At 39.4% G+C, this 22,992-nt stretch overlaps 1 protein-coding gene across 1 annotated transcript in view; it reads left to right on the top strand.

The window, feature by feature from the left end:
* Window positions 1–10,637: 10,637 nt before the first annotated feature.
* The window catches only part of POU2F2 (POU class 2 homeobox 2), a 113,598-nt gene continuing 101,243 nt past the window's right edge, over window positions 10,638–22,992 (top strand). Inside the window, exon 1 of the mRNA XM_077259917.1 lies at window positions 10,638–11,247. Coding sequence (XP_077116032.1) covers window positions 11,151–11,247 — 97 coding nt within the window. The 5' untranslated portion in view covers window positions 10,638–11,150. The remainder of the gene's footprint in view (window positions 11,248–22,992) is intronic.

The raw sequence follows: 22,992 nt of genomic DNA, 5'->3' as shown, positions 1-22,992 counted from the left end.
TATGTATACACATATATACACACACATAATGTACACATGCATACACAAATACATATATATGTACACGTTGTATATACATGCACACATTTTATATACACACATAGGTGTATATATATACAGATCTTTTATATACATACGTACACAGTGTATGTATATATATACTGTATATATATATATATATATACACACACACAAACACTATATATAGATAAATATACAAATACATATTGTATGTGTATGTATAAACGCACAAATTTTGTATACACACAAATGTAATGAACAAAGACGCATATGCACTGTATAGATATATACATATATATTCACACACATAGTACATGAATGCACACACAACTATCTACATACACACACATAAAATAAATGTACATAAGGATTCACACGAATATGCTCATGCAAACAACGTACATGCATAACATACATGTAAAGACGTGCAGACATATACATGCACACAGCTCTATACCCACTTGCATGTTTCGTGAACGTTCACATAGTTTATACATGCACATATAAATGCATTTATGTATATATATATATATATAAATATATATATATATAATATACACAAATTAATGCACACATATGTCCATATAGAGACATATATGCACCTCACAGTACAGTGCTACATTACCGCATTGTAGTTTCTTCACATGGTATTGTACAGAGCTATGATCTAGAGCAGCTGCGAGAAATAAAAAATAGGAATCATATGGCGTCAACTGAGTGTTAATGACTGTCCGTAGTGAGTAATGGTGGCTTTCTGTATCGGTCATGGTCACACCATTAGGAAAGAAGGATTATTGGTGGAGAGCATCAGAGAAGAGTCCTAGGTTAGTGCACTACATATGGACATTCACATTTCTTGCCCCCTTCATCACTATATTGTCACCAACCCCCATGTACACAAATGAATGGTGATTTTTAGCGTTTCGACTTTCCACCTCTCGTCCACCAAGGTTTGATGCACGGTGATGCTTCTCGATCCAACTAGACATTCACATTAATAAATCTCTGTACTGCGCCTCGCTCCATTCTGTTTCTTTCCTGTTTCTTCTAGTCTCCCTCCTGCTCTCATATCAGCAGTGCCCCCCCACCCCAGATTAACTAAGGTTAACCCCCCCTCTGAATTCTTGTTTTGGGGATCGCAGCATGGAGGCTGCCGGCCCCAGGAACACGTGGAGCACTTCCTCGCTTCTAATTGTTTTGACTTGGAATCGGCAAGGCGATTAAAGAGCATTGATTTTCTCATACTTACCACATTGATTTTTAAATTTCCTATTGATTCCCGCTCTAAATCTCTGTTTAAACAAGTCCTCACTCGGGAGATGACAAGATCTGATTAGCCCAAGAGCCCACAGAGCCCACAGCCCTTAACCCTTTCCTTGCCACTGAATGGAGCAGAGCTGCATTGGGCCGCGGTGTTGCCCACGATGTCTAGAAAACGGGCTGGTGCTGTTCCTCAGCCACATAGGAGCACACAGGCAGGGAGGAGGATATGGCTTCTCCTGCCTCTGTAAAATCAACTTTCTATAGCTTGAGGTCTTGTACGTAGGTGTAGCATACATTCCCTTTGTAGATCTTTTGATAGGTCCAAAGAGTTTTTATTGCCTTCATCTGTAAAAACTGAGCTCGACTTTTGGATTAATTACCAAATTTGCCTTCTATATCTTAAGAATCCGAGAAAAAAGGAATCCTGGTGGAAAACCAAACATATATTTTATGCATGGTATAAATTACAGGGACTACTCCTTTCCATTACGTTCTTTTGCGGTGGGAAATAGTTGCAAAATAGTAAAGACACTTTCATTAGGAACTGTATGCTCCATATCTGGTCAAGTCTAGGTCTAGTCGGCTAACCCCGTGGTTATTGGCAGGGTCTTCAGTTTGCCATGACTCCACTGTCTCTGGTGTCTTAATCCTCTTCCATATTTATATTTTGCTACTGTGTCCTACCTGCGGGCAGCACTTGCGTAGATTGATCTCCTGGCAGTCTTTAGGAAATTGGCAATGGTGCCGGCACGGCACTAAATAATATCTCAGCTTGTCATTGAGCCGAGATCTCAATCTTCACATGCGTCGCAAACCGGTGCCATTTTACTGAAGTCCGGCGGAGGTCAATCTGCGCATGCGTCACCACTCGCACCATTTTGCTGAAGTCCACTATGAGATTAAGCTGCAGAAGTGCCAACCATGGCTAGGATGGCGCAGGCGCGATATTTAAGTAATGAAAAGAATAAAGAAACCAGAGACAAAGGAGGAACCATGGGAAAACCGAAGAGCCTACCCACAGTCTTGCCCCAATCCATTGAGACTAAAACTTCTAATGATGATTTTAAAACAACCAGGCTGCAAATTTCTTCACTGAATCTATGTATTAAATCAGTATAACATCACCATTATGGGTATACCTTTAGTTTAATATGCATAACCCTGATGACCGATTCTCTTTAATTGTCACTATCTACAGCAAGCCGATGCATGGGCAGACACTTCATTGGTGTAACCTGTGCAGCTAGACGGGGGCCAAAAGGTAAGGGGCCAATATCACCTCCAAAGCAAGTAGAATTGTGCATTAGGATGAGCTATTGGACTGCAAAGGGCCCGAATACTGTTCTGGTACAGTGACCCTCTTCTGTCTGTGTCTGCTACTGAGTCAATCGGTTTAAGAAATGTATTAATGTAAAATGCCTTTAAGTGATTATGAACCTTTTTGAGACGGTGAACACATCGTCCATATGACATTTGGCATTTTTATCTGAATCACCATTGGCCCCCAAACCCAGTGGGCCATGGCATGTGCCCAGGTTCGCATGATGCTGGCATAGACTTTGTATCTTCGTGTTCCCCCCTACACCTACATATAACCTAGTCTGGACACATGATGGAACCAGTCTAGAATGGAAGGTATCAATGATGAAACTGGTAATATAGATGGCCTATGGTTTGGTTAGGCCATCTGTCTTTGGGTCCCATACTCGAATCAGTATAATGAAGTGACCCCTTTATTGTTTACAGTTACATCACATCCTTATGGGTGGCTGTGTCGAGTACTACCCTCTTTTACTTATCAAACATTGATGGTCATTCCGAAAAACAATTGCAACAGTTAATCCCTTTTAGATATTTTATAATTTGCTTAAATAGGACAAAAGTTTATTTTAGTGAATGTTATATTACGCTGAGTAGCAAAATTGGGTCCCCAAGATGCCAGCTGCAATCTCTCATTGGGTTTGCTCCTTTTCAAAGCAGGGCTGTGGAGTCGGAGTCATGGAGTCGGAGCCCATTTTTGTGGAGTCGGTGTCATGGAAATTGAGGAATCGGAGTCGGAGGTTTGGAATCGGAGCCCATTTTGGTGGAGTCTGAGTCGGACTCAGTGTCATGAAAATTGAGGAGTCGGAGTCGGAGGTTTGACTTACCGACTCCACATCCCTGTTTCAAAGAGTGAGAAGTGTGACGGTGGCTTGGTGGTTCCCAATGTTCTTTTTCCGAGATGGGTCCTGGATCTTAATCCCAAAGAGGACAACATCTTCAAGTAGTTTGTATGTTCTCCCCGTGTTTGCTTGGGTTTCCTCCGGGTTCTCCGTTTTTCTTTTTCATACTCCAAAGACATATTGATAAGGAATATAGATTGTGAGCCTCAATGGAGACTATATATATAATATATACAGCATGAGCTAAGCATAATAGATAAATATCTACATGTTCTCCTCCGGTCTCTATATTTTAGTTCTCCATTATAAAATAGAATTGTAAATTATATTTGTGACCCAAAACATTCATGTGTCCATTACCAACATCTATACTACTATGTAGAGAAGATACACCTAGAGGCATACATGTCTTATAGTCCTTATTCCGGAATTTATGATATGCACCTACTGGTTCCCCCCCGATGATCCTCCATCTGTACTTCCCTATCTTTGGCCGGCAAATGACCGCTGCAGCCAGTCAGTGACCACAGCGATCACATCACTTGGAGCCCTTATGATAGTAATGTGGGGCCATGACCCTTGCAGCCTGTTGATAAGATTATAGTATTGATAGTATAGAATTGATTATTAACCAGGAACATGATCTGTGTTAATAATCAACACATTTTGGATATTTCTTTGCAGTTTAGTGTTTGCAGCTTCCTGATGAAAATCAAACTTTCTAAATAATGGAGTCTGTCCCTTTTTTTTATTTTTTATAGAGAAGTGGCAGGTCAATCTTTGATGGCCATCGAGCCTTTGAAATGTCATTATTCAGAGTAAAGTGTACACTTAATATACCAAGTGCAAAGCTGAAGACTTGCTGCAGTGTAGACGACACACACACATCGTATGCCGGAGTCCTCAGCTACATCCACAACAACAATATGGTTATTTTTTTCCCGTTTTTCCATTTTACAGTTTGACTCATTTGGCCCGAAAGGTTTGGAGTCTCTAAAGTCTCAATGTAGAATGATGTTTCCAACCCAAACCACCCTCATTAGTGCAAGCATCAAACTATCCATTCATCCTATGTAGAGTGCATATCATTTACATGGAGGATCCTCCAACCCTCACCGACCTCCTTTATATTTTTTTTACTTCTGGGCCGTGGACCCTTGTAATCAACGTGCCTAATAAAACCTATGGGGTTGCTGTCCCTCGGCCTCTTCTTGCACAGATCTCGTAACCTTTGCAGTCTCTACTTAATCTAATTCTCTGTTTTAATGACGTGTAGACTTTGCTTTGTGCAATGAGAACCGACCATAGAAAAATCCTTTTTTCTAATATTACTTTTTCTATTTAAGCAGGTCGCCATGTTCTCCTCCCTTTCCTTTTTAACCCTTCTCAGACCAAGTGATTTTTTTTTTGTATGCTCACAACCGAGCCCAATATTCAGTTGCACCATTTTCACCTGATATCGCAGGTATATTTCTGTCTAGTCTTTCGTGACCTCATTTTATTTTTTATTTTTTTTAATATCCCATTTATTTCTGAGGTTGAAGACAAATCTTTGATCTTTGTTACTTTTGTGTTTTTCATTCAGGTTATCTCCCAGTAAAGTGATATAAATGTTCCCTCTTATCAGAAGATTTTGCTGCTACAAGCATATCGAGCGATATCGGGCTCGTAGTAATGACACGAATCTTACCCAGGTTCCCTAGAAAATAAAAAGCCTTAAATAAAACACTGATATGTTCCTTAAGTTGTCATTTTATTGTTAGAGACAATGTAAAATTAAGCACAAATATTTGTAGCACTATAGACTTCCGGCAAAGTACTTTGATGCGATATGTCACGGGCAACTTTCGCAAAAAGTTCATAAACGTGTACGGATGTATAGTTTGTCACTGCGGCATCGACACCTGACAAAGCTGTGAATTTCGGCAAATTTGGCTTTTGCCAGCCATTTTGCAGATATCAAACTGTGGTTTTGCCCAATGCCCCGACAGATATTGACGACAATGTACATGATTAGTCAAATAGCACGCCTGGTTATAACAGCCGATCCAAACAATGAAGTTTCAGGTTACAACAGCTGAAAATACCCAATACAGCCAATCAAGTTTTCTACAGATTATCGGTCACCGGTGGGCCAGCTTCTGCGCAATCAGAAATGACCGATGGATACAGAATGAAGAATTATCTAGTCTCTGCGTCCAGTTTCAGTATGAGAGTAGGAACCTAGAACTGGATCGGGTTATATTGATATGTGAAGTGATAAAGACCCTAAGGGGTTTGGTAAAATGTAAGTATGGCATAGTCTTCATCTTGTGGACTGCTGACCGACGATTAGTCTCTTACTACTTGTAGGGGTGATATGGCCTGCAGGCTAGCACTTGGTTTTGCACAGGGTTCATCCCCTGTCGCCCTTGCAAGGGTCATGTTTAATAATTAGTAATTATGCTATTAAAATAATGGTTTCTCTATTTACTACACATACTCTTGGGCCAGACGTACAACATAATGGTTTCTATGAATCGTATATTAATACAGTTTTAATACTTGTGTTTTATAGGGGCGACGACTGTGTGAACGGATGGATGGGCGCATATCTGCCCGATTCCAAATGCGATCTGTAACTGATAATGATCTATCCTTCTGTTGCGCCATAAGTATCTGTGTCTATCTTGCCGGTTTAATGCTTTGTGTTGCACTTAATCGGTGGCTGTCATATACTCGGGATGGCAGCTACGCTGGCAGGAATTCATATAATGATATTTACAGGATTTCTGAGTGTTATGTGCGTGGTTATAATGTTCCTAATATATGGGCGGTGGTGTACTTGGTAATACTCATGTTATCTATATATATGTGTGTGTTTTATTCCATGCAGTATAATTCAGAGGTTGCGCCAAGCTCAGTGGTTACCCCTCAATTAACCTTTTCTCTGTTGGGGGGGACTAGCCCCTCCGGCAGGGAAGGGGTTAACCCGCTGAGCGCTGGCCATCCCCTGCCGGGCATTAAGGCTGTGTGTGCAGGCTGCTCTAGGTTTCTGTCCTTTGTGTGTGTACACGGTCCGGGGTGATGGGATAAGAAAAGAATTAGACCCCACACAATGGGATGCATCCCGAAAAAGCCCCTCGCAGAGTGTGCGCCTGTGTGTTAATGATTACTGCTCACCCTCATTGTGTCTGCAGGGACTGCACGCAGCGACTTGTGAAAATTAGTGTTAGGTCATTGTGTGTACACGCACCCACCACGCGCACAGACCCCCTCTGTGGGTTCCTATACACATCCCCTGTCTTAGGGTGAAAAGCACTTCTATTTTCTTTTTTTTGTTCTTTTTTTTTATTATCCCTATTTTCTACAAAAAAAAAGAAAAAGGGGGGGTATGTGAATAGACTGGGCAGTTGCAGTGGTGATAGATGAGATGGCTTCAGTCACCTCTGCGTCCACCTCCCCTCCCTTATCTATGCCTCTATATACATTCAACATTCAGGCTTTTTTTTTTACTTTTTTGCCGTGCATAAATTAATCCGGCGATGTATTTGCGGCATGTCTATCAAGTGTACGCACTTGGGACCCAGCTTCTTTTAGGACTTTTTCAATTAGATATTATATACAATTTTTTAACAATAGATAATAGATACTCTCTTCCCAAATAAATGTCCGGATGCTAAAAGTGCACAAACTACAATAGGAAATATATATCTCCTCACATGTAAAGCGCCATGGAATAAATGGCGCTATAATAATAATAAATAATAATAATAATAATAATAATAATTGTGTATGTGAAATGAAAAACATTTAACAGATCCATAAACGGGCAGAAAATATATATTGCATGGTGCATCCCAAAACAATATGCAACCAGGCACAAATCTGGATGTGCTACTATTAGTAAATAAGTAGCCTTTAACTTGTTTTTCTGTATTCTGTATCCTTTATCCTATTTTATTTTTTTAGGTATCACTAAAATCTGCATAAGGAAAATGCATATATATATGTATATATATATATATATATATATATATATATATATATATATATATATGTGTGTGTGCTGCTAAATACTCTCTTTAAGCCTTCACTTATTGTGCTGTACCATTTCACGGCTCGGTTGGAAAGGGAGACTAGATAGAAGTGTCCATGTTATTAAAATCTTTTGACACTGAGGTCATCCCCCTCCCCCACTCCTGCTGTCCCTGATGCTTTATATATATCGTTAAAAAAAACCTTATATTTGTGGTCGGACACGAAGGTAGAAACAAATCTATATTTTTGTCTTTCTTTTTTCTTCTCCTACCAGCGCATTTTATGTATTTGTGTTTGTCAAAAGTCCATTCTTCCCATTATCGCAAATGCTTTTTTTTCTTTTAAGGTCAAGTATTTTAGCTTTAAATTCATGTCTCCTCTTGTTTTATTTCTTTTACCTTTCTTTTTTTTTTTTTTGTTTTAACATCTTTTCCTTCTCCATATTTTATTCTGGGCTTTGCATAACTTTGCATATGTCACTTCTTTCCAATTTTTAGCCTTTTTTAGCTACAGGGATCCTGATTGTTCAAGAATTAAAACAAGCTTCTATGTTTTATGTTTTTTTTTAAGAATTTCATTTAGTTTCATATTGAAAATTTGCATAGATTTCAATTTTTGCTTCCAAATCTTTAACTTTATTGACAAGTTCTGCAATATTTGGTGGAGATTGTAATTTTACTTTTTGTAGAAGATTTATTTTTGTACATTTGATCTTAAGATTTTCTTTATTATTATACAAGGGGAAAAAATGCATTCTGATTAGTAAGTCATAATGAATTTTGGTATTAATTGTGAGCGATTGTATTAGATGTAGTATAACAGATAACGCCGCGTTGTTGGGTTTTTTTTTTACTTCCTTTATTATTAATCCCATTTTCTGTAATGCCATGTCTTTTCTTTGTGTTACACTTGGAATGGAAGACTTGTACTTTTTATAGAAGGACTATTAGTCCTTGGCTTCGTATTCCGTGTTTAGGCTTTTTTTAATTTTAGTTAAAATAAAAATCTCATTATAGGGTTTTGTTTTTTTATAGAATGAATATTAGATTTTAGGATTCAGTTGCGGCGTTTTAGACTTTTTCTGGAAAATAAGAAATGGATCATATTACTGGGTTGTATTAATGCAGGAATGACTGTCAAAGGCAAAAAGTAAACAGAAAATTGGGGAAAAATAGTAAAGAAAAGCATAGGAAAAAAACAGAAAAAATAGGGGTAAAGGAAGAGGTGAAATATTATAGATGAATGCGGTACTGATGATAGAGGTGAACGGTGCCTGGAATTTAGACAGGGCCAGGTAATGTACAAGGAGGGGAACGAAGACAGGTAGCCAGGTAGAGCCGAGGTGTAGGAAGGTAGCCAAAATAAAAGGAGGAAGGAGAAGTCTTCTAGGACAGAGGGTAAAGTGGAAATGGCAAGAGATGGAGATGTAAGACAGAGAGCCACAGGCTAACACTTATCTTTTACGGGTGTATGTTGGAGTTAAGAAGCAACAGATATAAAGAGTATTTGTGATTAAGCAAGAAAGACAGATCTAGAGAAAGAAAGAGGTATAACAGCAGACAGGTAAACTAAAAAGGAGCGAAAGAGGGATGGAGAGAGAGACAGAGGGTAAGAGAGAGGCAGAGAGCCGTGTCTGGGGGGAGGGGATGCAGTATCGATCCATGCGGCTTCCATCATTTTGTGACACAGAATGTCAGATGTGCTGAGGTCCCTTTAACTCCTTCCCTTCCAGTCCCCCCCGCCCGCGCCCCCTCAATCACTCCGTACCAGCCGCTCGATGAAAGAATTGATTTTCTTTTTAGCAACTCAAATGTACTTTGTAATGAATTAACTCCCGTCCCTGCACGCTGAGGAGCGGAGCAAGGGAACGAGGCAGCCAAGAGAGGAAAGCAAGGAAGAGCTAATGAGAGGGACGCAATGGGAAGATATTGGGAAGCAGGTGATGGCTAAAATAAGGGAAACCCTAAATCAGTGATTAGAATTAGGAAAAATACTCCTTTTAGTAAAATGAGAGGGAAGGAAGGGATTCGCAAATCCAAGTAACAAAGGTGTCGGGATATGAAAGTCCTGGAATATTCCAGGTGTATTCATATGGATCGTATAGGCAGAAAGGGTCGGGAAGCAGAATTCTGGCTGTACAGCCGCAGGAAAGGTGTGAAACGGTCGTTTAGAAAGGAACCGGTGAGAACGGCTTGCCTTCAAAAGTTCAAGAGAAAAACAGGTGGAAAGAGAGATAAAAATGACAAAAGAAGATGACAAGAGAGGAAAAGAAGGGCGAGGAGGATGACATATCCTCAGAAGATTACAGGAAAGTCCTGGTTAGCTAGAGGAAGCTCATAAAATGGAAGAAGAAGGAGACAGGTGTCGAGAGGCCATATCAGGCGCTTAATATAAAATGTCTGATACTTTTATCCCAAGTGCACCGATCATAGACGATGGGTCCCTCTATCAGTACAGTCTCCGAAAGTGAATCTTAATGGAGGAAGAGAGGAATGTTAGAGTTGGGGAAGATTTTTTTGGGCTCAGTGGACTTAATGGAAGCAAGAAGTATAGATATTAGAGTAAGAGGGGGGAAAAAAAAGATGGGAGGGAGTAAGATAAGGATGAGAGTTAGCATGGGACAATACGTCTGAGAGTGCGTGCCGGCGAGAGACGACACGGGACAATACGTATCAGCGTGACACAGTACGTAACCGTGTGAGACAGCAGGGCCCAGTATGAAACATTGCCAGATAGCAAGACGTTGCGAGACCCCCATGAGTGTCACCTGTCACCTTACAACATGTTCTGTATGTAGGTGGGAGGGGTTACATTAACCCCTTCAGCGAGGGGTGTGTGGTTCGATCCATTAAACCCTTCGGCATTGAATGGGTGTCCAGCGGCTGAGGGAGGAGCCCCTCCATTTAGCCTGTGCTCTGTCCCTGCTCTCTCTTGGAAATCTCCATTATTCCAAGGGAAATAATTCCTTTTGTGTGCATGGAATGGACCTCGGGAAGGAGGAGGGTGGGGGGGCGAACAGTGGACAGAGTGGAGGGGGATAAAGGGGGGAGCGAGAGGTGGCCAGAAGGGGAGGGGGGAACCTGGGCATCAGGGGGGAGGTCTGTGAGGGACGAAGGGGTCGCTTATACAGCTGTCATCAGACAAGGAAGAGGGGAGGGAGAGATGGGGAGAGAGAGAGGAGGAGATATTGTGAAGTGTAAGATGGAATAGCCGGGACTCGCAGGCAGTGTGTGCTGCTGTGCAGGGGGGGCCTTGGATGCGTGGGGGCCATATTGTAAAATTAACCGGCTCCAGAGAGCGAGGAGGCGAGCCAAAGAGAAAATACCAACAAAAAAGACTTTAGCCGGTGAATTGCATATCCGAGAGGTGGAGAAGACATCGGTACCCAGCAGAGCATCCTTCCCCGGACTGATGCTCTGCCTGTAATCCTGACCCCTGCACACTCCGCTCAAACACTACTCCCATCAGCCACACTCCGTGGCGGTGCACCGGGCGACACACGCACACCCTCACTTCTCCCCCGCACTACACACGCCGCCGACAGGTTTTTTTTTTCTTCCTCTCCATCATTTCTCCCCTCCTCACTCAAACACACACACATACACACACCCTCCCTCACTCTGGCATCGGCACCGCGCACCCTGGCCTAATTCATCGGGTTATGAAAGCTGCCCGCACGCTGCTATGTTTGTTCCGCTCTCCGTCCCCTTTCTGTTTCAGCGAGCCGGCTCTGAACACACATGGCCCTTTAAGTCGCCTCTGTCCCTGGCAGGTGCTGACGGTAAGCTACATCGGCGGCGTGGTCCGCAGCTAGCGAGCAGGAGAGGCAGGCAGAGTGTGCCTCGCTGCCAAACCCCGCTGCTGCCTTTTATTCATGTTTGTATTGATCTCTGGCTGTCAGAGGCAGCGGATTCAGCTCTTCTGGTCGATAGACAGGGAAAAAAAAAGAGAGAGGGAGAGGGAGAGAGGAGAGCTCGATTTAGAGACACTGGGATGTTTAGAAATTAGAGGGAAGAATTTTTAGAGGGGTATCCCCCCCCAAAAAAAGGAACCCCACACTTACCTGCTCAATTGGTTTCCTTTTAATAGACACCCCCCCCCCACTTCCCCACTTCCAAAGAAAGATTGGGCAATTGGAGTTGTCTTCAAGGTGTCTCCCCCTCTCCTGATGTGGGAGTTCCAACCTTTTTAGAATAATTAAGGCTTATTAGTTTAATTGGGAGAGGCATGGGTGGGAGGACAGGAGGGGCACATTCAGGAGAGCAATAGGCTGGAGACGAGCAATGGGTAAAATAATCTCACGTTAAATGACTAAAAAACAATATCGGATACATTATCACCTTGTTATTGGCTTTTATACTGGAAACACTTTTGCACCCTCAAACTTTACTTATTCATTCCTATGTACCCCAACGTGTGTGACCGATTCTGTACTAGGGGGTAGCACTACTTGCACCTGATTTAATGTTTTGCATTATGATTTTCCTTCCTTTATATGCATGGTATTACTCTAGTCTATGCGGGATGAAATATATATTTTTAATTGCCTAATTTTAGTATAAATAAGGAATAGTAGATCAGGACCAATTTTAATATTTTCCCCCCTCATGTGTTTGCCACAGGTAATTGTGAATCCTTGTGTGTGTCTGTTCAGTGCAGTGTCTGGGGACGTCTTATTGTCCTATTATAATATGTATTAATGGTGAGAGGTCCTAGATTAATGCTTCTAAACTTTATGCACATGAATACATTTGGCAGGGGGTGGGTGGTGTAGGGGGAGGAGGGACGGTGGGCTCGGCACCACAAAGTTCATTATTATTGCTGTAAAGTTCTACATCGTTCCCCAAATAATTTGTTACCAAAATGTATCAAGATCATTTACTCGTTAGAGTGCTCTAATCGGAAATACCACATCAGCTGTGCGCTGGCTCCATGGGTGTCTGATCTAGAGGGATATATACAACGTAAATTCTGTAGAAATGTTTATTGTGGTAATAGTATTCATCTCCACATTAGGCCTCTATTATCTGTAGTAAGTCTATATCACATATCTGTCGGTCTCATATTTATCGCTTATTAGCTATTTTCTTTCATTCTTTTTTTTCTTCCTTTCACTTTAATCTCTATTTATTTTATATTTATCATATCTATCTATTATCTATCTATTATGTATACATTATCTTTCTATTATCTATTATCTCTCTATTATCTATCGATTATCTATCTATTATCCATTGATTATCTATCTATTATCTATCTTATATCTATTGATTATCTATCTCTTATCTACTATTATCTATTGATTATCTATCTATCTATCTATCTATCTATCTATTATCTATCTTATATCTATTGATTATCTATTATCTATCTTCTATTATCTATTGATTATCTATCTATTATCTACTATTATCTATTGATTATCTATCTATCTATTATCTATCTTCTATTATCTATCATCTATTGATTATCTATCTATTATCTATCTCCTACCTTCCACCATCAGAATATACACATTGTACTAGTAATATCTATTTTCGGCGAGCTGTGATGAAGGCTGAGTGATTTGGGAAGGTGGATTTGGCCCTATGCAGTAGGCTGCCTATCTACACACGAGCATCCAGAAATGGCTTTTTAATAGACTAATTACATTTGGTTTTGCAGTGCTTGCTGGATCCGGCCTCCCTATGTAAAGGTTTTTTTTTTTCGTGAAAAGGCTTGTATAACCCCCCATTTTATGACCAGATAAAATGTTGGTTCCTGTCCAAGACTGGGTGGAATAAAATATGGGAAGACACAGACTTTGATTAGAGATCAAAGTTTTTGTATTTCATTTTTTTATTCCCCCTGTGACGAGCATAAAGGTCCAGAGTAATATGGTGGCACATGTCCACTGTACGACGATGTCAGGTCTCTGGCAGAAACATATAGTAAAGCTAAAAGAGGAACATAATGGCAATGGCTTTAGATACCGCGCAGAGAAACGGCAAATTAACTAATTAGATAGTAAGCTCCGAGGCATCGTACGCATGTGATAGAATGTGCGTCCATACCAAAGCCATGTCACTTTTTCTGAATATGTTCTTATTGAGGAGGGGAAGGATTGCAGGTTGTGGCCGAAATGTATATGGCTAAGAAAACATTTGTGGAAGTCGTTTGTATCGCTGCACAAACATACTGCGAAGGTTCTTCTTTTTTTTTCCATAAGGTCGAAAACTGCCAGCGACGAGACGACCATTTAATAACAATGGGAATTTTTAGTTGACGCCGCCATTTCTGCAACCCGTCCCCATACAATAGAGTAACCCACCAAATTGAAAGTTTGTGAATATTTTGTATATATTAGCCTACTTCATGATGTCTTAGGTATCCATGGTTTCTTTTTCAATTTTACAAATGTATATATATATATATATATATATATATATATATATATATATATATATAAAATATATCATTTTGATAGGTGTATTACATTGAATGGGGACAACGTTCCCAACCTCAATTTTACAAATGTGTATATACATATATATATATGTATATAAAATATATAATTTTGATAGGTGTGTTACATTGAATGGGGACAACGCTCTCAACCCCAATTTTACAAATGTATATATATATATATATATATATATATATATATATATATATATATAATTTTGATAGGTGTGTTACAATGAATGAGGACAATGTTCCCAACCCCAATTTTACAAATGTGTGTGTATATATATATATATATATATATATATATATATATAAAATATATAATTTTGATAGGTGTATTACATTGAATGGGGACAACTTTCCCAACCCCAATACATAATGGGCAGGATCGGAAAATAAAAGCCAGACTAAAATGGCGTCATTCTTTAAACATTATATGAACAGGTTGATGGCAAATCAAGAACCGTAGCTTAGTATAAAGAGTGAACGCCGAGACCCTACTGTCTGAAAATGGCTTAATGGCATACGAAAATGGTACCAGAGATCCAACCTCTTCATGTAGTGGGCATATCAGGCGTAACGCCCTTCGCCCTTGGGTTTTGTAATTTTTTTTTCTTTTTTGGTCCATTAATGGCCAGATCTTCACTTTCTTTTTTGACCGTGATCTCATCAATAATACAATCATTTTTTTTAACATGGAGTCTATGGTGGAATTTAAGGGTTTGCCCTGTAATTCCGCTCAGGCGATGACGATTGAGTCATTACTTATATTAATTTGGTAGCTAACCGATGAGGCTGTTCTTTAGTCTAAAAATTAGTAAGTCCATTCCATCAGTGCAAATGCTGCAATTTGTAGCCAGTGAGATCCATATGGTAAGAGCAATCCCAAAAATAATATTTTATATGCATTTTTGCATACATTATATTATATAATTAAATATATTCTCTGGCCATTAATTTAGAATTCCAATGCATCACTGAACATAAAGACCTGCATATGTGTTGGACATTTATTAATATTTTTATTATTTTAATATTATTTAATATTTTAGTACTGGAAGAGATTACTGGTCATTTTGTTTGTTTGTTTTTGCTAAGTAGATGAATAATGATTGAATTTTTTGCAGTTTCTTTAGCTTTTACTACGTCACAGGTCTGTGGTTGCATTACCTGGGAGATAGTGACATCCGAATCTCCCCCCATTTGCAGCATTTGGTTTGTAAGTGTCTAAAAGAAAAAAAAAATCATCCAACAGGGAATACTGCAGCCAACATCACATAACCCCCATCTCTATAGGCTTAAAATGATGACGTGCATTTTTTTTCCCCTCTTAAATCAGTCATTTACTTAAGAATCCTGTGCTGTTTGTACTGGATTACTTTTTACCATAGTGCTGTGTGCAATAGATTATTATATAATTGCACATTAGTTATAAGCAGCGAATCTTAATTTTATATATTAGCATATTTATTGATCACTCACTTATACTTATATGCATATATATTTATATATAAAAGCATATATAGATTTATATTGTATAGATATATATAAAATTGATACTGCCGCACGTTTGTTGCAGTCGGGCTCAGCGGCATCGCGAAGGAGGATGATATTGATTTTTTCTTTAGATGTAAACTCATATTGCGTTTTTTCCTGAATTATTGTAAAAAAAAATATTATAGCTCTGTATATTCTACAAAAAAAAACAACAACAACATTTTGAAGAGATAAATAAAACAGAATATTATATCAGGCTTCTTCTCCCATATATAATATATGACCCATCGCTACTGTACAGTTAAAAACACAGAATAAAGTTTTACCTATTTTGAATTATATTAAAATACGATTGAATCTGTTAATTTTTAGCAGAACTTTAATATGTTTTTGTTATAAAAAACACAATCTGAGCATCACATAACGTTCTTTAAAATTGAAGCCGTGGTTAACGTTGAGGCACCAAGACCAGTTTGGCGCTCCGTCATTCATACTCTACAGGTGAAACCAGTGACCTCCCTGTCCACTGGTACAAAGCATCAGGACGGGATTCCCGATCCTAATGGACTATGAATTTGGGGTTCCAAAAGAGAAAAAGTTATAAAAAGTAAAAATGGAGTTCCCCTTTAAACATGACACAAGTTATCGTAATGGCGGTGGTGGATTAGCTGTGCTTATATTTTTTTTAGAAATTTTAATAGAGTAAAAACTATTACATTTTCGTACATACATACATGGGGTAGACCCAACTATGACGTCTTTTGTAATATTATAATATCCTGATCAGAAGAATACAAGGGCCCGGGCACCACTACCGTACCAAAAAACTACTTTCAGTCTATGGCGGAGCTAAGAGAAAAAAACATAACTTCTCTAGTTAGACGTACGTGTGTGTGTGTGTGTGTGTGTATATATATATATATATATATATATATATATATATATATATATATATATATATATATATATATATATATATATATATATATATATATATATATATATATACACACACATTAATATTACCATCAGAAAACAAGGGCTAGGGCACCGCTACCATACCCAATACCATATATATATGGCCAGTATAATATTTCATATTACCCATATATATTTAAAACATGTATTTAGTATATTATACATAGTATGAAGATGCACCTTACTATGTTGTCCATTATGTTGCTTAATGTTAACTTATATGAAATTATTAAATATATGATTAACACAGCTTATATAACATGATTAATATGACAATTTGAATGTTTTCATTTAAATCTTCACAATATATATAAAATATATATGTGTGTATACATGTATGTGTGTTTGTGCGTGTATATATATATATATATATACAGTATAATGTATATGTGGGCATATATAATGTAAATACGTGTGTGTGTGTGTGTATATATATATATATAAAAAATGTATATGTGTGTGTTGTGTGTGTATATATAATGTAAATACATGTGTGTGTGTATATATATATATACTGTATATATATATATATAAAAAATGTATATGTGTGTGTATATATAATGTAAATACACGTGTGAGTGAATATATATATATATATATATATATATATATATATATATATATATATTATTGTGTATATATATGTATGTATATATACACTCACCGGCCACTTTATTAGGTACACCATGCTAGTAATGGGTTGGACCCCATTTTGCCTTCAGAACTGCCTCAATTCTTCGTGGCATAGATTCAACAAGGTGCTGGAAGCATTCCTCAGAGATTTTGGTCCATATTGACATGATGGCATCACACAGTTGCCGCAGATTTGTCGGCTGCACATCCCAAAGATGCTCCATACAAGGCAGGATGGATCCATGCTTTCATGTTGTTTACGCCAAATTCTGACCCTACCATCCGAATGTCGCAGCAGAAATCGAGACTCATCAGACCAAGCAACGTTTTTCCAATCTTCTACTGTCCAATTTCGATGAGCTTGTACAAATTGTAGCCTCAGTTTCCTGTTCTTAGCTGAAAGGAGTGGTACCCGGTGTGGTCTTCTGCTGCTGTAGCCCATCTGCCTCAAAGTTCGACGCACTGTGCGTTCAGAGATGCTCTTAGGCCTACCTTGGTTGTAACGGGTGGCGATTTGAGTCACTGTTGCCTTTCTATCAGCTCGAACCAGTCTGCCCATTCTCCTCTGACCTCTGGCATCAACAAGGCATTTCCGCCCACAGAACTGCCGCTCACTGGATTTTTTTTCTTTTTCGGACCATTCTCTGTAAACCCTAGAGATGGTTGTGCGTGAAAATCCCAGTAGATCAGCAGTTTCTGAAATACTCAGACCAGCCCTTCTGGCACCAACAACCATGCCACGTTCAAAGGCACTCAAATCACCTTTCTTCCCCATACTGATGCTCGGTTTGAACTGCAGGAGATTGTCTTGACCATGTCTACATGCCTAAATGCACTGAGTTGCCGCCATGTGATTGGCTGATTAGAAATTAAGTGTTAACAAGAAGTTGGACAGGTGTACCTAATAAAGTGGCCGGTGAGTGTGTATATATATATATATATATATATATATATATATATATATATAAAATATATGTATTTGATCTAAATATGAATGTGTCAGGCAATGTGTTGTTTCACAGTAGCATGAATATGCATTTTTGCAAGATAAGAAACCAAAATTATTTTCACACCAAATACAAGTGTATACTACAGAATCTACACAATCATGGCCAAAGAAAAGTGAAAACCCTAGATCCAAGGCAGAGATGTGCTTAGACTGGTTGTCGGTCCACTTCCTTCCACCACATTTTACAGCTCTCACCAATACAAATTTTGAGGGGTAACTTAGAGGCGTAACCTAATCCTGTTGACCCCAATGCTAACTGCAGTTGGCATAGATTTACTGGATGAAAAATGTTCCTTATTTTTGTATATTGCTATTTTTAATCCTGAAACATAAAAATGAATTGGCCAATTCAGTTAGCTAAGAAGACATTGTGTTAGAGCAATAGTATGCAGAAACGAGCAGGATTGTCCCAGTAAGGTAGGAGCTGAAGATAAAGTAGGGCAGGTGTAAAGATAAGACCGAATCTTTCATTCCTCTCCTCTCTTACAAATTCTCGCTATAATGGGTAAAAACTTGTTGAAATAGGTGTTCATGTGAAGAAGGCGTATTTTGTGTATCGGTGGTTACACGCTTGGCAGACTTGGACCTACTAATAATATGTAATTTTTTTTATTTCTTTCTGTGATTCGAGCGTCAAAGCTGCTATAAAGTCCTAAGTCAAGAGAATAGTCAGCAGTTATAAAAATGAACCCGTATAATCGATGTGCGAGCGTGATGAATGTCCTATACAGGGTGGAATTTCGTATGGAGTTGAATCATTTGTTGCATTTCCCCCACTCCATCTTTATTGATTTTACAAGTGATTTCAACCTGGTTGCTTTTGTATTTTACCACTTATGTCATGGGACTGAATAAATGTATATTACCAGTTCAGTACAACTTTGATACACTACACACTAGGTTGGTGGAGCCACTTATCTAACTACATCCATACACCTGTTGGTCTGAATGGCAACCAGTTTTTCCCCATGCATACGGTATGTATGCTCGATTTGGCCAAGCATGCATGTGCATATGTTTTGCATAGGATTTGGGGAGCATGCCGCCACCAGACACCTCTGGGGCGGATATCTCTCAGGAGTTGTTGAAAGTCAAGGTGCCTAATCCTTATCCTCAAGTCCATCCAAAATTGGCGGATTTGGACTACTTTTCTCCAGTGTGTGGAGCCTCCCTCCACACTAGTATCATGGTTTCCATTATCAAATGGATGCCAACATTTTCACTTTTCTCGCTGTAATAATGACCAGGAGGCCTATAATGCAAGTATGAACCAAGACTTAGAGAACTGAGAACATATATTTGGTTTGGTGATGGGCAATGTCTCGTTGACTGGTTGGTAGGGATGTGGGTAAGATCCAGTTCTAGATTGGGAGCTCATGTCTGTATTCAGGCCTTATACCAATGTATTCTCTGCAAGTTCTGCTATGTCCCATCATCTGCCAATACAGACTAGAGGTCTTTAGAGGATGATGGATTCCAACAGATAGATTTGTTTGGTGAATGGACACCAAGATGTGAAGGAATCAAGGAAATGTTTATATAGGAATTTGCTGCTACAACGAGATTTTCCCATGGAATAAAAAATGTTTAAGGTTCAGAATGCTCACACGATGTTGATATATTTGGCTCCGGCTTTCTGAAATCATGGTAAAAATGCTGTTAAATCGCACTGCGGTCGCAGCATGTGAACATGACTCTCAGACTGCATAAAAAACTAAAACAAAAGAAGAAATAACTATCCTTACCTGACACATGCATCTCTCATTCTGAAGCTCCAGTGCAGTGCCTTATGGTTTTTACCATTTGGCTTAGTCTCAACACATTGGAAATTACAGGAAGTGCCAATTACAGTCTGAGCCCTTCCAAAATCGTTTTTTTTCAACTCAAAATGCCCCATATATGTATGCAAATTGCCTCTTCACAGAGGAAGAGGATTTGAACTCTAGTACCACCCTTTGGACGTAGCAATCCTAAAAGTCAATATCGGCCCTTTAACGAGCCTTGCCACATGACGTAGGAAAAGTCAAACCAGACTCTCAATTTGCAGACGTGTGATTCAGGATATTGCCCCTCCTTAGTGCAAATCACGACTTAGGAAAAAGTCAAACCAGAATCTCAATTTGCAGACGTGTGTTTCGGGATGTTGCCCTTCATTGGTGCAAAACACGACTTAGGAAAAAGTCAAACCAGACTCTCAATTTGCAGACGTGTGTTTCAAGATGTTGCCCCTCCTCAGTGCAAATCACGACTTAGGAAAAAGTCAAACCAAAATCTCAATTTGCAGACATGTATTTCGGGATGTTGCCCCTCATCAGTGCAAAAGATGACTTAGGAAAAAGTCAAACCAGAATCTCAATTTGCAGACGTGTTTCGAGATGTTGCCCCTCATCAGTGCAAAACACGACTTAAGAAAAAGTCAAACCAGAATCTCAATTTGCAGACGTGATTCGGGATGTTGCCCCTCATCAGTGCAAAACACGTCTTAAGAAAAAGTCAAACCAGAATCTCAATTTGCAGACGTGTGTTTCCGGATGTTGCCCCTCATCAGTGCAAAACACGACTTAGGAAAAAGTCAAACCAGAATCTCAATTTGCAGACATGTATTTCGGGATGTTGCCTCTCCTCAGTGCAAATCACGACTTAGCAAAAAGTCAAGCCAGAATCTCAATTTGAAGATATGTGTTTCGGGATGTTGCCCCTCATCAGTGCAAAACATGACTTAGGAAAAAGTCAAACCAGAATCTCAATTTGCAGATGTGTTTCGGGATGTTGCCCCTCATCAGTGCAAAACATGACTTGGGAAAAAGTCAAACCAGAATCTCAATTTGCAGACGTGTTTCCGGATGTTGCCCCTCATCAGTGCAAAGCAAGAGGTTTGATTTGGTGAAAGGTATTAACCATATCATACCGGGCTGAAGATTTCCCTTGGATATAATGTAGATCTGCCAACAGACTCCAAGACTGAATGGACTCCAGGTCACAGATAGAGGGATCTGGTGAAAACCATGGGGAGACGTTTCATCCAAAATACTAAGAGTATTAAGAAATTATTTGCAGATATTAGTGAATACATTTGGAGAACTCTGGTCCGGCGGACACATTAGTATTCTCTGAGCCACCAACTACCTGTAGGCATCCCCAGGTTGACGTGACACACACACCGTCATGCAGGGAGGTGATGGCTTACGTTTTGCAGTCACTGAATTTTGACCTGGCCTCTGGAGCACGGTCCTCCGAATCAATTTGCTCATCTCTTTTCTTTGACATTCTCTTTATTTATGGATCTGGGCTGTATACATATTCAGATTATATACATAAATTAGGCTTGTGCTGAAAACCTTTTGTAAAAAAAAGTTGAAGTTGCTTTATTTAGCCAAATATATTTGCAAAATCGCTGTCACTAAATTCTGCCCAGATTTGCAGTCTGGAAGCTTTAATACATTATGGACACATTACCCCGCACTTCCTAATCTTCTATCTGGCTGTATCCAATTATATTATACAAGCAATTAGTTATCTGTGCGACTTATTTCGTATCATCCTGCTACCCCCGGTTGTAAAACATAACTATAGTGTTATGTCCTATTTCATGTATAAGTTATTCGGCCGTTTCGCTCCGGTTAATCTTCTTCTCGCTTCCCGTTTGGGTCCCACAAATCTCCGCCATCAGCCCTCTGCTCTTCTTTCAAAATCACCTTCCCTTTCTGTAAACTAATAAACCTCTTTAATATAGCTTCTAAAGCCTTCTTCTGCACCACGATAAAATAGACCCGGGAACAAAATCATGTGTAAATGTATTGAACTCCTGACAAAATACATCACATTTTTCAAACGGTGCGAGTGGGGGAGGCCTTTATCACGTCCTTTAATCATGTCCCAAACGTTTAATCATTATGGAAATCGGTCAATATGTTAATAAAAGGCTTGACGGGCGCAGTGGTTGCACGTGGACCAGAAATCTCTCTTACCAGGTAGCTACAGACGTCTGATTATTTATGGCCCCTTTTGAGTATAATAGCGTATTCTTTGGCATTCTGTCAGCCATCGGTTATATCTGATAAGCTCACAATCGTGCATAAATAGGTCAGTTTTTATTATTATATACGACTTACATGGGTAGAAGCAAATTAAGCTTATTGAATTTCAATTGACCGCTTCGTACTGAACTCTGAATATTTATCCTAATAAGTAACAACAGATTTGTCATTCGCTATGATTACATGTTATATGGCATTTATAAACATTTTAAAAGAACCATATTATTTGAGTAATAGATGTTTGCAGTAATGCTCTGGTTGAGGGAGGACAGAGCCTTGAGATTTGATTTTTTATGTTGCAATCATATAGATCTGATGCCGCCAGGATATATGCCCAATATGACAATAATAACTTTGCACATAACTTTGTATAACCCCCCACACAAAAAAGGGACACCGTATCAAATTGCTGTCTCCATTCTAGAGATATTGAAGTTTAATCAAACGTGCTAATTTGGGGTGTTTGGTGCACTCTGTGTGTGGCCAAGAAGCCCAGTGGCCCTATACACCTACTAGTTTTGCGTTTCCCGCCTCTCACCGGTGACTGACAGTGCCGGATTTCCTGGGCTTTCAGTACAGACAGTGCTCAGTCCAGGCAAGTCAGTGCTGTCAGTTACCAGTGAGGGAGGCTGGAATATGCAAAAGCGGTGACAGAACGGTGCTCTGAGCTTTTTGGCCATGACTAGTGTGCACTGTGCCTCTTAGCCATGACAGGTGTACGTGAGCCTTTCATCCATAACTAGTATGCACTGAGCCTCTTAGCCATGACTAGTGTGCACTGAGCCTCTTAGCCATGACTAGTGTGCTCTGAGCCTTTCATCCATAACTAGTGTGCACTGAACCTCTTAACCATGACTAGTGTGCACTGAGCCTCTTAGCCATCACTAGTGTGCACTGAGCCTCTTAGCCATGACTAGTGTGCACT

The sequence above is a fragment of the Ranitomeya variabilis genome, chromosome 4 (genome assembly GCF_051348905.1).
Source record: "Ranitomeya variabilis isolate aRanVar5 chromosome 4, aRanVar5.hap1, whole genome shotgun sequence".
Lineage (NCBI taxonomy): Eukaryota > Metazoa > Chordata > Amphibia > Anura > Dendrobatidae > Ranitomeya > Ranitomeya variabilis.
Note: the sequence above shows the minus strand (reverse complement) of the source record. Positions and strands in the feature narration are given on the sequence as shown.